Below are 22,268 nucleotides of genomic sequence, written 5' to 3' on the forward strand. Positions count from 1 at the left end.
ACATTTGTCTCACTGAGCATCCTAGTATGACTTCATTTGGATTCCTTTAACATTAACATAAGTAACATTTGAAATTTTGTAAATGTAATTTTCATCATCTCAAATATGGTGCCAAACTGTTTACTGTGTGTCCATCCATTAATACTATGTTACCAGAAATGTTGATGTAAGGATGCGGCACATCTATCGCACAAAATGAAATGTAAAGATGTATGGGGAGGCTGTCTGTATTCCGAATAATGCCCAATCCTATCCAGTAATTTTATTTATATAGCCCAAAACCACAGATCACCAATTTGCCTTGAAGGGCTTTGAAATCTGTCCAGCAAACGACACCCTCTATTGTTAAACCCTGGGTTAAGATAGAAATGTTTTTTGCTTAACAGTAAAAACTATAAAAATAAATAAATGGTGTTTTAATAGCACAACAATTTCTTAAAAGTTAGGTGTTGTTTATGGATGTTTTGACACTGTTGACCACAGCAGTCTAACTACATGTGAATGGTGATTATGGGCTAAACCTGAATGCAATCTCCATCTTCAGCAGGGAGGATGCTGATGCTAATATGATTTTAATGTTTACAACTATAAAGTGTATGTTTCCTGCAGTGAAATCTACTGAAGCTGAGTTGAGCTTTTTTATACACTGTTGTCTCGTGATAACAACTTATTAATTTGTTATCTTGAGATAACCAAGTTTGTTTTCTCAAGATAACAAATTAATTATTTTGTTATCTTGACATAACACAGATCGTTTTATCGAGATAACAAATTACTTAATACAGTGTTTTTCTTGAATTCAACCTGATGCGCTGCCACAAACGGCTTCCGTACAAAGCAAGATTAAATTAATTAATAAACATTTAATTACGTTTCACATCACAATGCTAAGTTAAAGTTAGCCCACGTTTACGTTAACTTAGCTGACGCAGCCAGATATATAATATTTTAAGTTTGTCAGCCTCCCATCTGTGTGCAAATGGATCGCACAACTTACCGGTAGGTCACAGCTACAGCTAGTGGTTCTATGGAAGCCGTTGGTGGCAGCGCATTAGTTTGAATTCAATATGAACACATTCATTAATTTGTTATCTCGATAAAACGATCTTTGTTATGTCGAGATAACAAAATAATACATTAATTACCTCAAAAAAACCAACACTTGTATCGAGATAACAAATTAATAAGTCGTAATCACAAGATTACAGTGCATAAAAAAACCATTCATGGCCGTTCTTGGCTTCCGTAGAAATTTTTGAGCTCTTAACCTATCTGGATACTTTCCCGAAGGAGTGAGTGACACCGAATAGGATGGTGCAAAAATAATTAACACAACACAGAACACATTATTGTTCATGGAGCGCATTAAATAAATACCCTATGACTATTTGAGTCTATCATGCAGCAATAAAAATCATGGGCCAAATGTATAAATACACCATTGCATGCACCATTGTAGGGATAATGCACTGTATCTTCTTGTGAAGTCACTTTTAGCAAATAGGCTCCCATGCTTCCATAAATGTGCTGGTTGGATAGGGTTGCAATACTGTTGTAGGGCTATAACAGATCTACACAACGTCCTGTTTCAATTCAATTAAACTTTATTTCAAACAAATAGTTCCATGAATAAAAAATTATGTAAAACACAACAACACAGACGAGACAAAAAAAAGTTACAGAAATTGAAATTCATGAGATCAAAGTGATATTTTGATTGTTTGCATGCACAGCTGGATTTAGAGTAATCTCCACATGCATGTATCCCATCCACAGTCTACATTCCTCTAAACTGAGACTGCCTGGGGGCGTGCACGTCGAGAGTCTGTCTTTTCACACCAGCAGGGACACTGTGCACCCACCGACAGAGATTCACCATGGCCTCAGCGCTGAATTGCACATCCTTTATGTTGTGTTTTATTTATTTTTCGTTACTGTTTGCTAGTGTATTTTGCGACGCTGATGCAGAAGAAGATGAGCATGCCAAGCACACGTACACGGTGGAGATGTTCAACGAGGCGGTGCCCACTGCTCCCCACTTTGTCATGTTTTACGCCCCATGGTAAGTGAACAGTTAGTTCCCAAGTTTTTTTTTCCGGACGACGTTGAATAAATGCATTGACAATAACATTGGTCTTTTATTTGACATCCCCCATATGCATTGAAATTAGAAAGAAAAAAGCTTTTAGAGTGGGATTAGAGCTAACCGGCAAGTTAGCAAACAGGCTAGTTAGCAGGCATGCTATTTGGCTAACTAGCCCCGTTCTTTCGGATAACCGGTATGGTTAGCTTAGCTGCTAACTAGCCAACTGCACTTAGCTTGTGGATTGGAGCACTTTTCACAGGGGCCTCGGTTTTAACTATGCTAGTAGTTTGCTATCCGTTAAAATGTAATTGAAAATCTCCAAGTAAACGTTGACTGTGGTAGCTACTTAAAACATTAGTCACATTTTGTGACGCTATGCTTATCCACAGTAGAAATAGTCAGTCACGGTTCATGTAGTTGTAGTTTGGAGAGCTGTGCTTACGTGGCACGCACTGATTGACTGATGCTATGTCAGCGTTCCAAAAGTGGGGTTTATGGACCCTCAAATGTCCTTGGAAGGACTCTCAAGAATTCGCAAAAGTTCAATCATCGCTCAGTTGTATTGGATTGTGTGGATAGAATAGAACTCGAGAGTGATAAAGACTTGTATCTGAAGATAAGATCACAAGTTAAAGTGTCCCTTATTATGTCAAAGGTTGAACCACTAAAGTGCCAAAAATCTCCCAATGGTATAGTGACAAACCTTTGTCTAATACCCAGACTGGTATTCTTGGACTATTTAACTCTAGAGCTGCATGCAGTGTATTTCTGCCTTTGTGGCTCACAACTGCAACAAAGCGGTATTACCAACAGGTTTTACTTATATTTCAAACTTTGTCACTGAGACTTATTTTTGACATGGATTTACATTGTATGTGTCAGTATGGGGACTGTATGCACAATATGAGCTACTCTTACTTATTATTACTCTTATTTTTTTAAAGGTCCCATGGCATTAATTTTTTACTTTATGATGTTTTTTAACATTAATAAGTGTTCCTCCAGCCTGCCCATGGTCCCCTAGTGGCTAGAAATGCCGATAGGTGTAAACCGAGCTCTGGGTATCCTACTTCGCCTTTGAGAAAATAAAAACTCAGATGGGCCGACTTGGAATATATCTCTTTATGAGGTCATAAGGGGCAATGTTACCTCACCTTTCTCTGCTTTGCCCGCCCAGAGAATTTGGCCCACCCATGAGAGAGAGAGAGACATCATGGCTTTCAAACAAGCAAAGTGGCTTTTGGTCAGGCCACACCACCAGCATCCACCTTGCCCCCCTCTCTCCTCTTCAAAAATGGCACATTCTAAGTCAATCTCATTGTGGGACTGGCTCTAGTGGCTGTAATTCTGAATTTTGGGAAAGAGACTTGAGATGGTATTAGGGGACCAGTAAGGTCTATATAAAAGCATCCAAAGAGCACCATGCCATGGGACCTTTTAAGTATTACAAACAACTACAGCTCTGTGGCTTTCAGTGCCAGAAGTAACCAATAGTCTAAACTGAAAAGTAATAGGCCTGTTCTTTTATTATTATTTTTGATCATTCAGAGGAGAGTACAGTAGTAGACCACCATCCGCAGAATGCAAATGTGTCCTCAGATACACCACTATAAACGTCCATGTCATCTTTATCACATGGGCTCAGGCTATCATTGGGCTCAGTCTTGCATTGCCACACCTATTGCCACAGTGCTGTGAAGTAAGGTTTGGCTAACCACAGATACATTCTAGGTTAAGAGAACTTTTTTTTTGCGGGACATTTAGCATCCCCAAAAGAAAAAGCCACATACAATATTTACTGAAGTCAACATAGACAGTTAAAGAAATGGACCAACAGATCCCGTTGTTCTCGACGGAGACCAGTGAAGGATATAAGAAGCACTTTTCCGGTGATGGCTGAGCGTTACTGCGCAACCTCCAACTGAGCTTGACGACATAGATGTGATGTAAGCAACTTGTCTGAAAGTTGTAAGTCCTCTGGTAGCTGTGCCAAGAGAAATCTCAATCATTTGTGACTAATGTAAGTCCAAAACTGGTACAATTTCAGTAAAATGTTATCCCATCAGGTCCTTTCACTTGTGCTTTATTCATCATAAAGCTGAAGGTAGCCATCAGATTCTCACACAAAAAAAGTCACCCGGTTGAATGGCACCGGCGCTCCAGGCTTTAATGGCTAATTTATGTTGTACACTGTGGGTATTTGTTCCACTGTCCAGGTGCGGCCATTGCCAGAGGTTACAGCCGGCATGGAATGAACTGGCAGACAAATACAACAGCATGGACAAGCCCCCTGTGTATGTGGTAAAAGTAGACTGCGTCCCGGACACCAAGTTCTGCTCCAATGTCCACGGGGTTAGGGGCTACCCCACGTAAGTACCCCTCACACGAATCCTTGAATTTAGCAATTCATATTCATTTGGAATGCATTAATGCCTAGATATTTCACAATTTTAGTTAAACAAACTTAAACAAATATCTTAATTGAAGAAGAAAAATACATTGGCTGTTGCATGTAGGATAAAAACAACTCTTACAACATAGAAGTAAAGAGTCCTTTTCATCACTGATTGACATAGAGGTGATACATTGGTTACCAGTATGTTATGGCGCTGGTACCAGCTCTGCTCAGCTCGACTCGGCCGCGGTGCCCCGTCCTCCATTTTCTATCACAGATTTAGTACCGCCTCATGCGTGTGGCTGGTCGTCATAGCGCCGCTGCAGGAAACTGCTGTGACCTAATGCCACACTCGCACACCGAACGTCGAAGGTGTGTTGTTTTTGATTCTCGGCATGTGGCCAGAAGACACATTTGGTTTCAAAAGTAGCTGGAGGTAGCAAAAAGAAAAATGCTGGCTAAACTATTTTAAAAGGGCGGGTTTGTTTAGGACAACCACGTCTGTCGCTAGCAATGACGACGCAGTGATTAGTGACTATTCTCTCCGACCAATCAGTAGTCTGCAGGTTTTCGTGTCAACTTTTGGTATCACCTCAGCTTGCTTGGAACCTCAACGGAGGTGATACTAAAATAAGTACCTGTTAGCTAGTACCAGGTACTTTTTTCATAATGGAAAACCAAAAAAGGCGAGTAGAGGCGAGCAGGTACCATGTAATGGAAAAACACCATTAATGCCATCCTTTCAAGTCTTTAATTTGCTGACTACATGCTTTACAACACAACAGTCACCGGTTATTGATTGACAGAAGCTTAATAACAAAAATGATGGGGTCATTGAGTTTTAAGACACTTTCTTGTGAAGGTTTAGACTTCAACCATACGTCTGCCATGCCACAACCTATTCATTTAATCTTTTCTTGTTACGTCTAGGCTGAAGTTGTTTAAGCCAGACCAGGAGGCAATTAAGTACCAGGGGCCCAGAGATCTACAGTCTCTGGAGACCTGGATGCTGAAGACACTCCAGGAGGAGCCTTCAGTGAGTTGTGTTTGTTCAGTTAACAGTTTATAAACCATGGACCCTCACAGTGCAGAAGCTGTGGTGTTCTTAGATGCTTGTTGTTGTGTCCTCCAGGAACCAGAGAGTGAACAGGAGCCTCCTAAAGCCCCAGAGCCCAAACAGGGCATGTATGAGCTCACTGCTGTCAACTTTAAGACCCACATAGCCAAAGGTAAAGATCTAATAGAGCACATGCTGTTTAACACTTTATGAAAATGCTGTGTTGTACCAAACCTAAGCAAACAAAGAGTTAACTTTATCTTGTGTATTTATGCAGCTGCATTCTGCAACAGATACCTGTTCTTTTCTGTTTTGTCTCCAATTTAAAACTTACTTTCCGTTTTCAACCACACTAAGTAGTGTTTCTGGATACCTCCTTAGAGAATGGAAACACTGCATTGCCCTGATTGACATAACTAACATTTCAACACGAGCACCCGAGCCACAATCCACGACGTCAGTCAACTCGAACCAACTGTATAACAACCGTCGCCGGTCACCTCACGTTTCTGGATTTTCAGACGACGACTGCAAAAATAAACAGTGCTCACGATAATTGTCTCATTGAAATCGCTGATGTTGAGTGTTTTGGTTTTGAAGAAAAATAAATGATTTCTTGTTTGCAGACAAGAAGAGGCAGGATATGACATAGGCATTTTTAAAACGGTGTTTATAGGTCCCACCTTCACATCTTGGCAACAGAACTCCAATAAACGTTGTGCAGTTTGTTGCGTATAACCTGTGTATAAGAGGTGTATATTTTCATTTAAGACAGGCTGGGTTGAGTTTGTTGTGGAATTAACTTTTTACATTGCTCCATCAAATCAAAAAATCTGAACACATAAACTTGCTGAGCACATAATTGTGCACTTGTGTGTAGTTATGTCCATGTAGAAATTGGTACGAACTGCACAGCATTTTACTTTCTACTTACTTATTGTATTTATTACTTTATATTCTTTTTTTCATTTGTGTTAAATGCTCTTGCTGGCCTTTTTTCTAATAAGGCTTTTCTCCTCTGGCTTCAGGTGCCCATTTTGTGAAGTTCTTTGCCCCATGGTGCGGTCACTGCAAAGCCATGGCCCCCACCTGGGAGCAGCTGGCCACCACTTTTGAGCACTCTGATGACGTCAAGATAGGAAAGGTGACTTACTAAACGTACTAACTTAAAAACATGAGATAAAAAGAACCACAAAGGTGCTTGTTTTTTTTACGCTACAATAATGGCCGCCGGCTTTCTTTCCACAAAAAGAAATTTGCTGGGTGTTTTTTTTTTTTTAATTATTTTTTTTTTCACCCATGCTACAAAATGAGCTGCCTTTGTGACACATGCTACAAACTGTTTTTGCAGTGCTCCAATTGCTTTCGTCATTGTTATGTGAAGAAGATGCTTTACACCACCAGCATGGTCATCCTGTTACCCGTTAGACAAAACAGGATGCTGGTCACATGAGAAGCTACCTGTTTGAGTACCGGGTTATTAAACACGCACCACGTAAGCGAATATGCCTAGGCTATTGTTTGCATTGATGATTCATTCTAGTTGAATAACATATTTCACGTATTTATGACCTAGGTGGACTGTACACAGCACTATGAGGCGTGCTCTGAGAATGGCGTCCGTGGATATCCTACTCTGATCTTCTTCTACAATGGACAGAAGGTACAAAAGACATTTTGGACAGCTACAAACTTTCCATTCCAAATGATCTCTGCATGCACAGCCATTCAACACACTCTGGGGCTACATCCTACCTCCATCCGACCTCCTGCCACTGTGGCTGTCATGTAGTTTCTCCTTGACACCTTCAGAGATTTACTGTAAACTGTAACAACCTCCATGACATACGTCACACTGGGAGATTAAATACATACATATAAAAAAAACTAGCATATTAATCACAAACGGAATCATATGATTACATTGAGGACATTGAAAGTCTGAGTTAAAAAATTAATTGAAAAATAATAAGTGTGTGCGTGTGTGTGTGTGTGTGTGTGTGTGTGTGTGTGTGTGTAGACCGATCAGTACAAAGGGAAAAGAGACCTGGACTCCTTCAAAGACTTTGTAGACAACCAGCTGAAGGCCGCCGTCGCTCAGGAGCAAGTACAGGAACCGAGCGAGGATCAAAAAGCTAACGAGATCCCCGCAGATGAGCCAGCCAAAGAGGAGGTAATGTGGCTGTTAAACACAAACACAAGACATGCCATATACAAGAAACATATGCTACAGTGTCTATACATTCAGAAACAGTTGAAACATTTTTTTTAAACAATTCTTCAGTTGCTCTGTTGTGTTGAAATTATTTATTGCACGTAATATTAGCGCAATATTCAACAACATTAGGGCGTATCACATATTTTCCTCATATTGTGCAGCCCTCATAACTGCCCTGAAATTGCCAGATGCAGCATAGTGTCTCAATACTTTCATCTCATAGTATGTTGAAGAAGTCAAAGTATAATATGTCGTAAAAAAAAATCATAAGGGTTTCTACTGTATAATATGTAATGTGCAGGTGAAGGTCACATGATCAGCTCCTCTATCACCTGTAGACTCAGCTGAACAGTCTGCTGAGCACTAAACACATATTTAAAGTGATAACAAATATTTAAAAAACATGCCCGTCAAGCTAGCTCGACCACCTGGGCTCACTGGGACTTGCGTGGTTCTCTGTTTCCTCCTCCACGGACGATGTTGCCAATTCAGAAATGAACAAGTTGAAATTGATGCTGAATGGCTTTTGTAATCGCAGTGTAGCAGACACATTCCCAGACATACATTACTTTCTCTCCACACCTGAGGCTGGGTTCAAACCCGCATCTTAACGTCCCCAGGCGGTGTCCTTTACCACTAGACCATCTCCCCCTGAAGGAACCAAGACACAAGACAAATCTGGCAGGAAAAACCTTTACCGGACTGAAACATAGTATGTCGAAAAAAGTGATAGCATAGAATGTCAAAAAAATTATTGTATGTTTAAAATGTCATAGTATTGTAAAGTGAAAAAATCAAAAAATGCAAGTGTAGTATGTAGATAAGTCATAGAATAGTATGTTGAAAAAAGTCACAATGTTGAAATTAACGCAAAGTGGCTTTAGTAAGATCGGTTGAAATTTTGAATTGTTGGTTTTTAGAGCAGACACATAAACGCATAAATGCATCACATGAGTACCTGAGGTGGGGCTCGATGTCCTTAACCACTAGACCATCTTCCACTCCGGTTTGCAGAAGGAAACCGAGACACAAAAATCTGACTGGAAAAACTTTACCTTGACTTTACCTCAAGACTGAAACCCAGTATTTAGAAAAAGTCATAGTACTGTATGATGAAACAAATCAATAGTCATAGTATAGTTTGTTGAAAAAAATCAAGTCATAGTTTAGTTTGTTGAAAAAAACACAAATTTCATCTAGATGGGAATCAAAAAAACTGAGCTATAACAATTATAAGCATGTCAAAACAGTGATTAAAAGTCATTGTATAATATGTTGAAAAAAACGATAAGTCACAATATAGAATTTTTCTTTTTTTTAAGTCCTAATATTATGTCAAAAAGTGATTTAAAAAGTCATAGCATGTTTAAAAAAAAAAAAAAAATCTTGGTAAAGTTCAACAAAATTCCAAGAAAGTCGTAGTATAGTCTGTCGCAAAAAGTGATAAAAACGTCAAAGCAAAATATATTTTTAAAAAAGTCTTAGTATAGTATGTTTAAAAAAGTGATAGTAAAGCATGACTTTTTAATTATTTTTGTTCAAGACTTTTTTTCAATACACTATCTTATAAAAAATGAATAGTACGTTTTTCAAGCTGAAGGATCACAGTCAGGTCATTATAAGGATAATTGCAATTTCAGCACAGTTTGATATCAGTCTCTTTCCTGTCTGCAGTCCAGTGTGTTGGACCTCACGGAGAGCAACTTTGACGAGACAGTAGCCAAGGGCGTCACCTTCATCAAATTCTACGCTCCATGGTGAGATCGGTGTTTTCTGATTCTTTATATCTAACGGCCTGTTTGAAGTAACACTCACTGACACTAATGGTGTGTGTATAAATGTGTTTTAAACACTTGGAATGACTGTCTCCCCGCACTGTCTCAGTCCCTTTAACAGATGTCATTCCTGTGTTACCCTGCTGTCCACTGTAGGTGTGGCCACTGTAAGAACCTCGCCCCAACATGGGAGGACCTTTCCAAAAAGGAGTTTTCTGGCCTCACTGACGTCAAGATAGCCAAAGTGGACTGCACTGTTGAGCGCACACTCTGTAACAAGTACTCTGTAAGTATGTGGGCGTCATTCACAAATAATACTGCAAGGCACAATCTAAACTAAACACTCTATCTCTTCCTCTCACGTACCCCTCTGTCAGCTTTCTAATTTTCTCCAGAGGAAGTGTGTTACACAGGATATCATAAAGTGAAGATGGTGGTTTTATCAGTCTCATAAACCAATATACGACTGCTACATACTTTAATTAGATGCAACAGACTGCAATTCTAAACCAGATCTAACTCTGTCATGTGTAAAGAAATGTTGACACTCACTCACTCACTCACTCACTATCAGATTTGATGTCATTGACAGTAAAGCCCAGGGCATTATTTAATGTTGACTCTGGTTTTAGAATTAAAGTGTGTGTGAAGAAGTTCCACACAGACCTCAGCCTACAACTTAAATTAATGAAAAGCTCCATCACATTAAATCAGCTTGCATCTTCAGAAATAAGGTCTTGAACTTCTCTTTTAAAATCAGATGGAGAATCATTAAGCCAACCTATCATGTTATATACTATGTGAGTTGTTGCGTCAGAATTCAACAGAACTTGAGTGATGATTTACTATGACAAAATGTGCCCTTTTTTGTTGTGTTGCGTTTTTACATCCACTATATTGTCTCCAATAAAACTTTGCCCTGCACCTCACCAGTGGGGAGGTGCACACTACTACTATTGCTCCTATAAACGTCACGTCAAAATCGGACTGGTTTTCCCCACACTGTCCCTGTGATTTTAAGTCTTTTTAGAGAGAAAAATACAATTTTATGTAAGCGGAATTTGACCTGTCCGTAGTCGGCAATCTCCAAATCATGGCTGTATTTCCGTTCTGTTTGGTGGACAGACGAGACTCGGGCCAAGAAGGAGCTGATAAGATTTTGCATGCTGCAAAGAAATGAAATGGTTTTGAAAGACGACAAAGTGAGCTGAAGGTGAAATAAGCCCCCGATGCTGTTCCTCCCTCTTTATTCAGGTTCGAGGTTACCCCACCCTGATCATGTTCAAGGCGGGGGAGCAGGGTGACGAGCATCATGGCGGCCGGGACCTGGAGAGCCTGCACAACTTTGTGATGAGGCAGGCGAGAGACGAGTTGTAGAAACGGCCGAGTCAGCACTCCACGCTCCACCACTCTGCATATCTGGCCAGTAGGACACCACTCTCTCTCCCACAGTAGCCAAACCTCTCTCGATCTTTCTCTCCACTCGGGTTCTCTTAGAAAGGAGTCAGCAATGACAGACTGCAGTCTTGTCTTTCTCCTGTGTTCAAGGACAGAACGATTCAGTAGAGTGTTTGGGATGTGAATGTGTTTCTCATTGCGTTTGCCGAACCTTAAACTCCCATTATGGAGAATACTATTGTATTGGTTGGCTCTGTGAATGAAATGTTTGACAACCACTTTGCAAGCACTGCTAAATCAATCAAAACCGAAATTTCTCGCACAGATAAAATGTTAAGATGGCAGCACTAAAGGACAGAGGTCCCAGTTTCTGCCTGTTGTAGAAAATTGTTTCTGATGAACTTCTGTTGCCATTTAACTTAATGTTTTGTTAAATGCAATTTTTTTTACATGGGATCTGTTGTTAAATCACAAGCCATTAATATTACCGTACTGTCAGGCAGAAGTTTGTAAAGTTTGTGTCACCCAAATGTGAAGTTTGAGTGTTAAGTTGAGGGTACTTTCAATCCATGCTAGGGATGGCCTAACTGACTTAACTCTCAGGGAAACGCCCACAGACTAGGAGAAGAAGTGATGGGGGCATCATTTTTATCACGGGTCTGATGATGGCACATGGACTATTTTCTCTTAATGATGAGGCAAGAACAAGCTGAATTATAAAGGCTTGGTAAACTAAGCATCTCAGTTGTGCGTCTTACCCTTTTTCTGACTCCTGTGTTCTCAATCCGCCTTCCCTCTCTTCTTCTCCTAGCATCAGGGTCTCAGGCCTGGACCATGTTGCCCCATATCTCCATTACTGAGCTTTTAAGAGTTACTACTTTCATGAAATCTGGCCCTTCATCTTATTCTCAAATGTAGTCCAAAGGTGTGTGGGTCGGTGTTGTGGGATATCCCTCAGGCCAGGGCTGTGTTCAAAGCATTTGGGAACCAGTAAGTGGAGCAGTAGAAGACAGTCAAAGGTTAGGACCTCTTGCATGAGAAATGAAGCTCCATTTTGGTTGTGGCACTGAACTCTGGTCATAATTTTGAGGAAATGATCGGTTTCAGCTTTTACAACCTTCCTTCTGTAGTTGGACATTTTCGTAATTCACTGTAGATCAGTGTCAGGTGGTCCTACTCGCATATCATCTTTCTGACTGATTGTGATCTATTCTTCCCCATAGTGATTTAAACCAGCTGCATCTGGGGTCTTAGAATTCATTTGTCCTGCTCATCTTGCCCAAATACTTTTCTAGATGTCAATTTTCTGACTGTGAAGCCAGCATCTTTAGGCACCCAAAACTGGGGACTGAATAGATGGGTATAGTTTGACTTGGCTACATGGATAGTTGGGGGGGAGCTGGTTGTAAGATACAGCTACACCAGCTGCTGGTTTCTAAGTCACTGAACTGGAAAAAGATGCATCATATATCGATTGTAACCAAAATCAACCTTAACTTGGCTGGTCTTAATTTCCCACTGACTATAGCCACTCTTCCAATGAATTATTCCAACTTACATCTGCTGTTTGATAACCATCAACACAGGTTAATCAGTGTTTAAAGGTTCAACAGTCAAAGGCCAAATGTCATCCGTCACAGACCTGGTTCTAATGGCATTTGCAGTTCCTTTTCAGTGACTGTGACTTCACCCACCTGTTAGCCTGTGCTTATTACACTGCAAATGCTCTTTGACCCTGGTTATGTGAAAAGAATGCAGGACATCATTTATTGACAACCCAGGTACACAAACAGTCAAGACAGGGGTTTTTTTGTCAGTAAAACCTTTTTATGGATAACACAGTATTTCTTTTCCTTTCGAGTCATGGGTTGTGCACTACCCATGGATTTTGTACAAAAAGACTGAATAATGGCAAGTTGTAACATGAGATTTCATAATAAAAAATTCAAAAATAAGTTTGTATTTTCATTTTGTTCTTGCATTTGTCTTTGTTAAGGTATGTGATTTTTCTTTTTAATAAAAAGGTGCAATAAATAAGCTGAGAATGTACAAGTATTTACAAAAAAAACAGTCTAAACATGATCACAAATGTAAACAGCAGCTTACCAGAGGTATATTTTGTGATTTATGATGGTTAGGCACATACGGTATTTTGATTCTGGTTGGTATTAGTTTTTCATTTAAATGTTCTTTTAAAAAAAAAAAACTGTCACTCAAAGCTCACAGTAACACGTTCAATTGGAAAGACGTTGCCACTGGACACAAATCTCAACATAATTTTACCCTCAGGGTTGAAAAAGCAAAGGGCTAATTTCAGAAAGCTGGCACAGACACCGTTCTGCCGGCTGTTTTTGACTCTCTGAATGTTTTTCCACGATCTCTTGATGGGTTGTCAGGGGTGGAAGAGTTTGTTAACTTTGCGAGTGCAGCAACATGGAAATGGCCATTTGCGGTATGTCGTAGGGATAAAGCTGTATTCTTCGGTTCTTTGGAGGAAAACATCAGTTTAGCCACAACATGCATCATGTTGAACCAGCCTGGTGAATCGCAGCTCAGCGTGAGCCCGGCAAATATTGACACGGAGAGGATATTTGGAGCAGTGCGCTATTAAAATAGCCTGCGGTCACTTTGGTCCAGTCCATATTATATTTTAGGAGGGCAAATATGGCTTAAGAAGAAAATACATAAGCAAAGAGGAAGGAAATATGAATCTACTGACTACAATGTATCATTCATTTAGTATTAGATTGTTTGAGTTACCGTTTGCTCTGAAAAGGAAACACTTTGTATAATCCAATCCCACTTAAACCATTTCTACACATTTTCTTTTGTCGGAGAAGGGGAAGAGAAAGCAGCACTCTGACGGGTCCCAAAACAGTTCAGTTTTGCCCTCTCCCTCTCAATGAGAGAGAAGGCGCTCATACACACACTTCCATAAACATAATATACAAATTTATATTCACTCCATCCTACACACACAGCCATTCACTCCCTCAGTTGCAGACCCATTAAGTGAAGACTGTTCCGCTAATAGAGAAGATGATTGACAACTTGGTGGCTCAACACTGTCAAGTTTCCTATAGACGACATCCATAATGGTCCCCTCTTAGTATGATGAAGAAAAAAATGTTTGTGTTGTCAGATGGATGTTTTGAATAGAACATGGGAATGATCTTTCAGGGCGGCCATTCCCTGCAGGCTGAAGAATTTGATCAGGGAGTTGGTGTCTAGTTGAGGTCAACATTACCCAGGAGTCACCGGTGCAGAAGAAGACCTTTGCGACCCAACTTCCAATCAAGAAATATTAGCCCTTGAAGCCGGTGTCAGTGGCAGCCGCAGGCCCGCACCACCATGTTCTTGTATTTCTTCAGAATGACGTTGGAGTTGTCGTCGAAGTAGAGCACGGAGATGGCGTGGAGCTTGGTGGGGGCACAGCACGGCTTCGGTACGTTCTCGGGGTTCATCAGGTGCACCTGAAAATCAAAAGGAAAGGATTTAGGCTCCCTTGAGCTTCAATCTGCATTTGCCAGAAAATAAATAAATAAATAAATTGAACTACTTTAAAAACACAAAAGAGATAAGACAGATTTTAAAGGGACCCACAGCAATTCACCACAACACTTTCATTAAATAGGTAAAGTCACAAGAGACCGATCTATAAAAAATAAAATAATAATAAAAGGTCAAAATCGAAGTAGCAGAAGCCAAGATATATCGCCATTAGTCCGTAGTACAGGACAAGCTCCAAAAACACTTCATTCCCCATAATGCAACTCAATAGTGTCTTTCTAGACTCTCCCTTCCTGCATGTCATAAACTCCATGCCCTAAATTTGTAATGCGACTTAAAATCTCAAGCCCATTTTGAGATAACCCAGATGACATCACCAGTGTTACTGTCTCACTCATAACTTTAGTAGTACTCGTCATGACAAAGGAACTTACCTTCATGTGTAAAATCAGAGGAGTGCCTCTTTAAGTGAACTGTGTTTTACAATAACTGGATTACAATGTATAGTTATTCTTTAACAAGACCAAAATTAAAGAATTGCACACAAAATTGGCTGTTGTAGTTGTCTCTTGAAATCCTTAAACAACCATTACAATATATTCCTTTAAACAGAGTTGCAGAATATCTTGTTGCACTATGGCTGCAATGTTCCTAAATCCCTCAGAGGAACAACAACCTGGCAGGGTGTGTTCAGAGTATACTGAGCATGGTACGGTCCTCTGTGAGTCATACCAGGGTCTGCACGATGGCGTGGTTGGTGGCGTTCATGTGGGCGTTGAGGGGGAAGGAGCACTCTCCGTCACAGTAGTTGGCTGCGTAGCCTTCAGGAGCAATGATCCAGTCCTGAGAGAAACACGGGACAGTCCGAGCAGATGAAAACAACATATTAGGGCCTGTCGTCGGAGAGGGAAGACCACGTCTTTGTTTCCAAACACTTCAAAAGGTCAGGTCTGGTTCCATGTTTCCACCAGACTAGTGAATAAGAAGCCTAGCAGCTCAATATTACCATGTGTTTCACAGCTGTATGGGTTATTGGTTATTTCTAATAACGAGGGGATGTTACAGTAGCCAACCTGACTCCTGTTGGTACATTGGGAGTTAATCCCATCTTTAAGACCATCCCTGCTCTAACACGCCTGTCTGAATCAATCAGGGAAGCAATACTCCTTCCTTCCTTCCTTCCTTCCTTCCTTCCTTCCTTCCTTCCTTCCTTCCTTCCATTTTACAGTTTTGATCAGACAAATTCTCTGCATGTTTACCACTTTCTAACTTGTCTGTTAATAGTTTCTCTCTCTCTTGTCTGTCTTTGTGTCCAGCTCCCTTCTTGTGTGTGTGTGTGTGTGTGTGTGTGTGTGTGTGTGTGTGTGTGTGTGTGTGTGGTGTGTTGTGTGTGTGTGTGTTGTGTGTGTGGTGTGTGTGTGTGTGGTGTGTGTGTGCGTGTGCGTCACCTCTAGATGTCAGGGTGCTGTGTTAAGAGCTCGCAGCTTCAGCTTGTTTGGAAGGATGTACGTGACTCTGCCCTATTTCTTCCTCTGTCTGTGTCCTTGTCAACACACACAGTCTATACTTCATTCTCTTCCCACCGAGCTACTTTAACTGACGTGAACTCTTTTGACCACCGTAGCTTGACAGCAGGAGCTATATATCGGCCTAGTGGTGTTTAGACTGTGAGTTTACTGTGAGGCCCCTTCATATTATATTCGGAAGTGGCAGTTTGGAGTAAGCAACTAAGACACCTGTCTTACGCGAGGCAGCTACTTGATACACCTGCTGGTGAAAAAGGGATTGGCACATGTTGTTGGTTACAGTATAAAGTAACTCGGCCCTGAAGCTTAATGACTACTGCACATTGAAGAAGACAGCCCAAACATGTGTGCATTGTAATCCCCTTTGGGCCTTTTGACTTGGCATGAATGTATAAAAAGAGATTTGATTATTCAAGATATGTACAGTCAACCCTATTATGTGTTGATGTACACCCATTATCTAGTGTTTATGGCTTCTCATTGAACCAATAACATTTCTGAGATAAAGCCTAACATGATGTACCTTCCCTTCTTTTCTTGCTATCTCCGCTATAGGGGCTTAGCACCGCCCAGGATGTGTATAGTTTAAAGAAATCCAAACATGCCGGAGCGGTTTGGTGTTGCCAGACCGTACTCTAGCACTGACACAGAGCTGTGGAGATGGGTCTGGCAATGTGAGACTAGGCCTAAAAAGTCTACCTTACTTGTTCACCACACAAGTATTAGGATTTGTTTGGCTGTACTGAATGAGAAAATATTCCCTACCTGCCAGCCCAGCTCTCGGAAGCTGACGTAGAGCTCGTGTCTTCTGCATGCCGTCTTCTGATCGCTGCTGTTGTAATCTGCAACAGAAATCATCAGGAAATTACATCTTGCCCACATACTTCACATAGTTTTGCCCAAATAAGAGTGGATAGCTGTGAATTTGTTAAAAACCCTTGCCTGGGTAAATGATTCCTAATTAAAGCTTATGAAAGTAGCTCATGACATTCAGAATCTGAGAGCTGAAGGACAACACAATACGCCTCATGTAATGCACTGGGTGGAGAGACATGCGAGGGCGTAGGCCAGAGCACAGGAACAAACGCTCATTGCAGCGGTCACTGTGCTGTATGGGCTTTACACTCATCTGCTGGTTAATGCATTTGAACGCATGCCTAATTGAATTCATCAGCATTCAAATATTGCTTGGCCCGGGCACAAGTGGTGACACAGTGACGACTGTGTTTATGGACTCTCCGGTCCGGCAGTTTGTTCTTAATTCTGCAGCCGCGGGGCAGACGGCTGCAGACAGTCCAAGGTATAGCTTTGGTTTTGACAGTCGAGAAGGTCATTGCTGGCAACGGTCACACCGCTGAAGTCAAGATGGTGACACCGACTTTCCACTGACGCTTTCTCCCGCTCACTCCCTCCCTCTCTCTCTCTCTCACCACATTGATTTTATTGTGATTATCTTTTTCTTCACAAACCCCCCCAAGTGAAAGAAAAAGAGAAGGAAAAATGGCACTGGTTAGAGGCCCGTACTCTCAAATGAGCTTATCCAGATAACCCATGTGGTGTAGCAGTTGTGCCTTAAAATTCACCCTAACACAAACTTAGCTCGGCGTCTTGATGGCCCCACAATCCAACACTTCAGCCTTAAGCCCGCAAGTGCTTTTAATTGTAGTTGGTTGTTGGTCTGGTCAGCACTTGCTCACATTGCAAAGTTCATTATAAAACCAGTACCCACTAAAAACCTTCTAGTGGTTGCCTATTTTGTTTTGTGTGTGTGTCTGCACTTGTCATTAGGGTTACAATACTGGTTTCTGCTTCCATGTTTAGCGAAGATATTTAGACTACAATAACTTTACACAATGCAAAAGAATTTATTGCTTTGAGTCTATCTGCATCTGGCTGTCACGTCCCAAACTGTCATCAGCACGTCTATCCAGATTTACTCATTGCATCATCTGTCTGTTTGGTGGAGCCACTTATACTGTCAAGCCATGCAAACATGGCTATTTGCTTGTCATAGGCAATAAATAGAGAGGATCTGTTTGCCTAAAGAAACAATCCCCACAATCGTACACTGTACAGACGTGTGCGTGTCAGAGAAAAAGAGTGTGTGAGTCAGACTGCAGACGAAGATTTGTCACTCAGTCCCAGCCACCCGCCTCAGTAACTCACCACCAGCAGCCTTGTTTAGTCAGCTGGACACACACACACACACACACACACACACACACACACACACACACACACACACACACACACACACACACACACACACACACACACAATGTAAGGGTCATTGATGTTTGGTCCTTCCATGTCTCTGTCTATCATTCATTGCCACTGGCGCTTACTGTACACACACACGCACACACGCACATGCACACGCACACACACACACAAATGACCTGATGTTTATCTGTTTATCAGCCAAATCCGCTTAGCCACACATTAAAACGAAGAGTTGTAATTCTAAATCGCCAGCCCTCGTTGCTTTAAGATTTCATCATCAAATTAAATTTCATGTGAACAGACGCCCTGACCAGTGACCACACTGCCCAGACTTGGGACTGGGAGTTTTAGCTGGACTCGTCTCAAGTTAAAAAAAGAAAGAAAGAAAGAGACAGAGAGAACAAGTTGGATTTGTCACTTGGATTCACCTCAGCTTGAAATAAATGGCGAGAGAGGAAAAGAGAGAGAAGAGAGAGGGATGGCACTAAGTTTGGGCTTTAGTTTTTACCCTCTGCACTGAAAATGTGCAGATGTTTTACAATACATTAATAACAATAGTTTATTGATTGCAGCAGAACATGAATATGTCATCTGATTAAAGAGGTGTAATTCTGTAAGAAACAGGAAATGAAAGGTGAGACTGCGGGGTGAAGTCAAATGGTCAGCCGTAACCATCAAATACAGTCAGGTGTTTCCCCAGTTTACAGTTCCTTCCTTTCCAATCGGAAGGGCAGTTCACTGGATGTCTGCTAATGTGGAAATACAGAGTTTATATGCGTATGTACTGTGTGTGTGTGTGTGTGTGTGTGTGTGTCCATGCATTTGCTGTGCATTCAGGCACACATGTTTGGCTCCATGTGTGTGCAGATGATACACATGGATACAGGGTCACATATGCTCACCCTAGCCTCCCTGTGGACTGACTGATCTGCCAAAGTCTTCAACAGCCGAGAGTGTTCAGATTTAACAGATTTACTATATGGAGAGAGGAGACCTTCACAAATGAGGAAACAGGCTGGTCCTAGATCAGCTGCTGTAGGATTGGACTGATTCTTCCTATAGTTAAGACAATCAAACATAGCTTTGCTGCTTTGTAAGGAAACATTTCCAGTGTGTACAGTGCGTATATACAGGAAACCTCCAAGGACAGAGGCGAAGTTCCATTGAAAGAACAAAGCTGATTGGCTCAGTGTCTTGGTTGACCTGATGTGAACTGAAGGTGATGTTTATAGAAAGGGGAATTGACACATGCCAGTCTTATAGGAAGACGGGGCTTTCACACTGTTCATGTATAGAGATTTATCGGAATATGGTTTTACTGGGGTGTTAAATCATTTTAGGCTTATTTCTATGCCAGTCAACATGTCCTTGTAAAAACCTATTATACTTATGTTTCTGTACTCAATTCTTCCTAACACACACACACACACACACAGACAGGTAAAATCCCATCATCTCCTTTGATTTCTTTCTTCAGACTCCAGTCTGCAAACAGCCCCTTTTATAGCATGAACAAGATTTGCGTGCTGAGACAAATATAAACATGAAAAGAAAAGTATTCTTCTATTTGTTAGAATAATTATATTTTATGTATGTATACGCCCCGTGCAGTAAGATATTCAGTTTCAACGATCATACAACCGTCAGCAAACAAGGGTCCCACACATGGTGGGATAACGTACCGAGATCTTGTCATTTCAGCTGTTGTAAAAATCTTCTTAAACTCATTATATTGAATGAAATTTTAATCAGTGCACATTAAAAGAATATCTTCCATCTAGCTTTATACAGACACACGCACGCACGCACGCACCACCACGCACGCACGCACGCACGCACGCACGCACGCACGCACGCACGCACGCACGCACGCACCCACCACACACCACACACACACACACACACACACACACACACACCACCACACACACACACACACACACACACACACACACACACACAACCACACCACACACACACACCCAACCCCCAAAACACACACACACACACACACACACACGTCACTGCAGAGATAAATTTAGAATCAAGGAATTAAAGTCAATTGAAGAGTTGGATTTATGTATGAAGAAAAAATAGCAATACTGCAAAAACAATCTCCAAATGTCCACAATGGTTTAGTTTAAAAATAAATTGCATTTAGACACTGTCCTGACTTTGAATGCTGCAGTGAGATTAAATTATTTGTATCTAAACTCGCTTTAAGAACACAGTTCATATCTCCAACACACACACACACACACACACACACACACACACACACACACACACGGCCATGAGCATTTACACTCTGTGGGGCTCTTTAAGAGGAATAAAGCTGATATTTACTGTGGGCTTTCATTGAGTGTAAAGGCCCAGATTTGTGGTGCCCATAAACCACATCTCCCCTTCCTGCCTGTAAAAATTTGCACACACAGCTACCGCTGAGCTCCGGCTCCCATGAGGCTTCCATTCATTTCTTTTTCCTTTCCTTGACAGAGGAAAACCTACTCTAAACGTACTCCACAGTACATATTATACTCATTTATATACTACTGCTATACTAATTCAAAGTATGTGCTTACTATGTATTACGGTAGGTTTTTGTTTTACATTGGAGGTCTGCACAAAAAATAAATACTAAACAAAATTTAAAAAAGGCCACTCTAAACACAGATTTACTGTATTGGGGGGGTCCTGAGGGGTGTCCGAAAACCAATCAGTATCTAGTGTTATGGTTAGGATTCATCTGTGAAGAGAACGCCTCTCCAAAGGGCCAGATGCCATCGAATGAGCATTTGCGCACTCAAGTCGGTTAATATGACAAACTGCAGTCAGGTAGAGAGAGAGAGAGAGAGAGAGAGAGAGAGAGAGAGACAGAGAGAGAGAGAGAGAGAAAGAGAGAGAGAGAGAGAGAGAGAGAGAGAGAGAGAGAGAGAGAGAGAGAGAGAGATGGACCCTAACACCAGATACCGAGTGGTTTTCAGACCCCCCAAGACAGTAAAACTGCACATTTTAGAGTGGCCTTTTATTGGTGCCAGCCTAATGCACACCTGTGCAATATTCCATCCATTCATCCATCCCCCCATCCAGCTCTGACTGGGGGATCCCGAGACGTTCCCAGGCCAGGTTGGAGATATAATCCCTCCAACTAGTCCTGGGTCTTCCCCGAGGCCTCTTCCCAGCTGGACGTGCCTGGAACACCTCCCTAGGGAGGCGCCCAGGAGGCATCTTTACCAGATGCCTGAACTACCTCAACTGGCTCCTTCTGACCCGAAGGAGCAGCTACATAACACAGATGGTTTTATGACACTCATTCATTAAAAGGTATTAGTTTGACATTTTGGAAAATATGATTATTCAGAGAATAAGACAGGAATCAGAGGGAAACAGCTAGCCTTGCTCTGTACAAAGGTAAAATCCACCTACCAGCACCTTTAAAGCCCACTTAGTAACGTCTTGTTTGAGCTGATATTTAATTTGTACAGTGTAAAAACAACATGTCAACAATTGCTTTGAGCATTGGCAGCACCAAAGAACCAACACATGAATTCTAGTTTGACCTGCTTCATGCTTTGCTGTCACCGCCACAATATTTAAATATCAAATGGAAGTAGGATTTCCTTTACTGACATGGCACTGAGCTTTGCTCTCATATTAACACAGCTTACCTAACAGTGTTTAACATGGAAATGGTTCTCTGTGAATAGACAAGCATCCATTTGACACTAGAGCTCTCCATTAAAGCCAGTTCACATTGATTTTATTGAGGTGGGGCAGCGGTTGCCGGTTCACCAGCCTGCCTATTCAATAGCAGGGGAAACACTGCTCCTTACTGAGCGTAAGCACTGTAGCTCTTTAACACTGAGACTTTCGATATACAGCACTGGGCTGATATTAACCCCTCACTACACTACCTGCCATTCATTAAGCCCCCGAACACTTTCACCAGCACCTACGTTATGTTATGAGGAAAAGGCTATAAGTTATATTTATAACATGTTGTTCCAAAAATACAAGAATTAAATGGTGCCAATTCAGGGTGTTTGGTTTAGGAAGCGTGTGTGTGTGTGTGTGTGTGTG

General features: G+C 41.3%; 2 protein-coding genes across 3 annotated transcripts in view; one reads left to right on the forward strand and one right to left on the reverse strand.

Moving 5' to 3' along the window:
- The first annotated feature begins 1,792 nt into the window (after nt 1–1,792).
- On the forward strand, nt 1,793–15,678 carry txndc5 (thioredoxin domain containing 5). 2 transcript variants are annotated; one of them, XR_004327489.1, is made up of 11 exons: nt 1,793–2,062; nt 4,303–4,455; nt 5,412–5,517; nt 5,614–5,710; nt 6,567–6,682; nt 7,115–7,201; nt 7,559–7,711; nt 9,431–9,513; nt 9,688–9,817; nt 10,786–12,029; nt 15,668–15,678. XR_004327489.1 is itself a non-coding variant. In XM_032503858.1 (10 exons), exons 1-10 carry the CDS (start codon nt 1,878–1,880, stop codon nt 10,906–10,908), a joined length of 1,233 nt encoding a protein of 410 aa, XP_032359749.1. In that variant the 5' UTR covers nt 1,793–1,877; the 3' UTR covers nt 10,909–12,223. The 2 variants fall into 2 exon arrangements, 1 of the variants encoding a protein (XP_032359749.1); XM_032503858.1 differs by lacking the exon at nt 15,668–15,678 and having other exon boundaries at nt 10,786–12,223.
- bmp6 (bone morphogenetic protein 6) overlaps nt 12,604–22,268 on the reverse strand; it is a 50,646-nt gene continuing 40,981 nt past the window's right edge. The window contains exons 5-7 of the mRNA XM_032503855.1: nt 16,731–16,807; nt 15,172–15,282; nt 12,604–14,402 (exon numbers count right to left, since the gene is read on the reverse strand). Of these exons, the coding sequence (XP_032359746.1) occupies nt 14,253–14,402; nt 15,172–15,282; nt 16,731–16,807 (338 nt within the window). The 3' untranslated portion in view covers nt 12,604–14,252. The remainder of the gene's footprint in view (nt 14,403–15,171; nt 15,283–16,730; nt 16,808–22,268) is intronic.

The sequence above is a fragment of the Etheostoma spectabile genome, chromosome 22, assembly GCF_008692095.1.
Source record: "Etheostoma spectabile isolate EspeVRDwgs_2016 chromosome 22, UIUC_Espe_1.0, whole genome shotgun sequence".
In the NCBI taxonomy this organism is placed as follows: Eukaryota; Metazoa; Chordata; class Actinopteri; order Perciformes; family Percidae; genus Etheostoma; species Etheostoma spectabile.

What these genes read in the sequence shown, in the direction of transcription:
- txndc5 (XM_032503858.1), top strand. Translation starts at nt 1,878, where the DNA reads ATGGCCTCAGCGCTGAATTGCACATCCTTTATGTTGTGTTTTATTTAT. An exon ending in CACTCCAGGAGGAGCCTTCA is followed by an intron (nt 5,518 to 5,613) that starts GTGAGTTGTGTT and finishes TGTGTCCTCCAG; the next exon opens with GAACCAGAGAGTGAACAGGA. An exon ending in ATGACGTCAAGATAGGAAAG is followed by an intron (nt 6,683 to 7,114) that starts GTGACTTACTAA and finishes TTTATGACCTAG; the next exon opens with GTGGACTGTACACAGCACTA.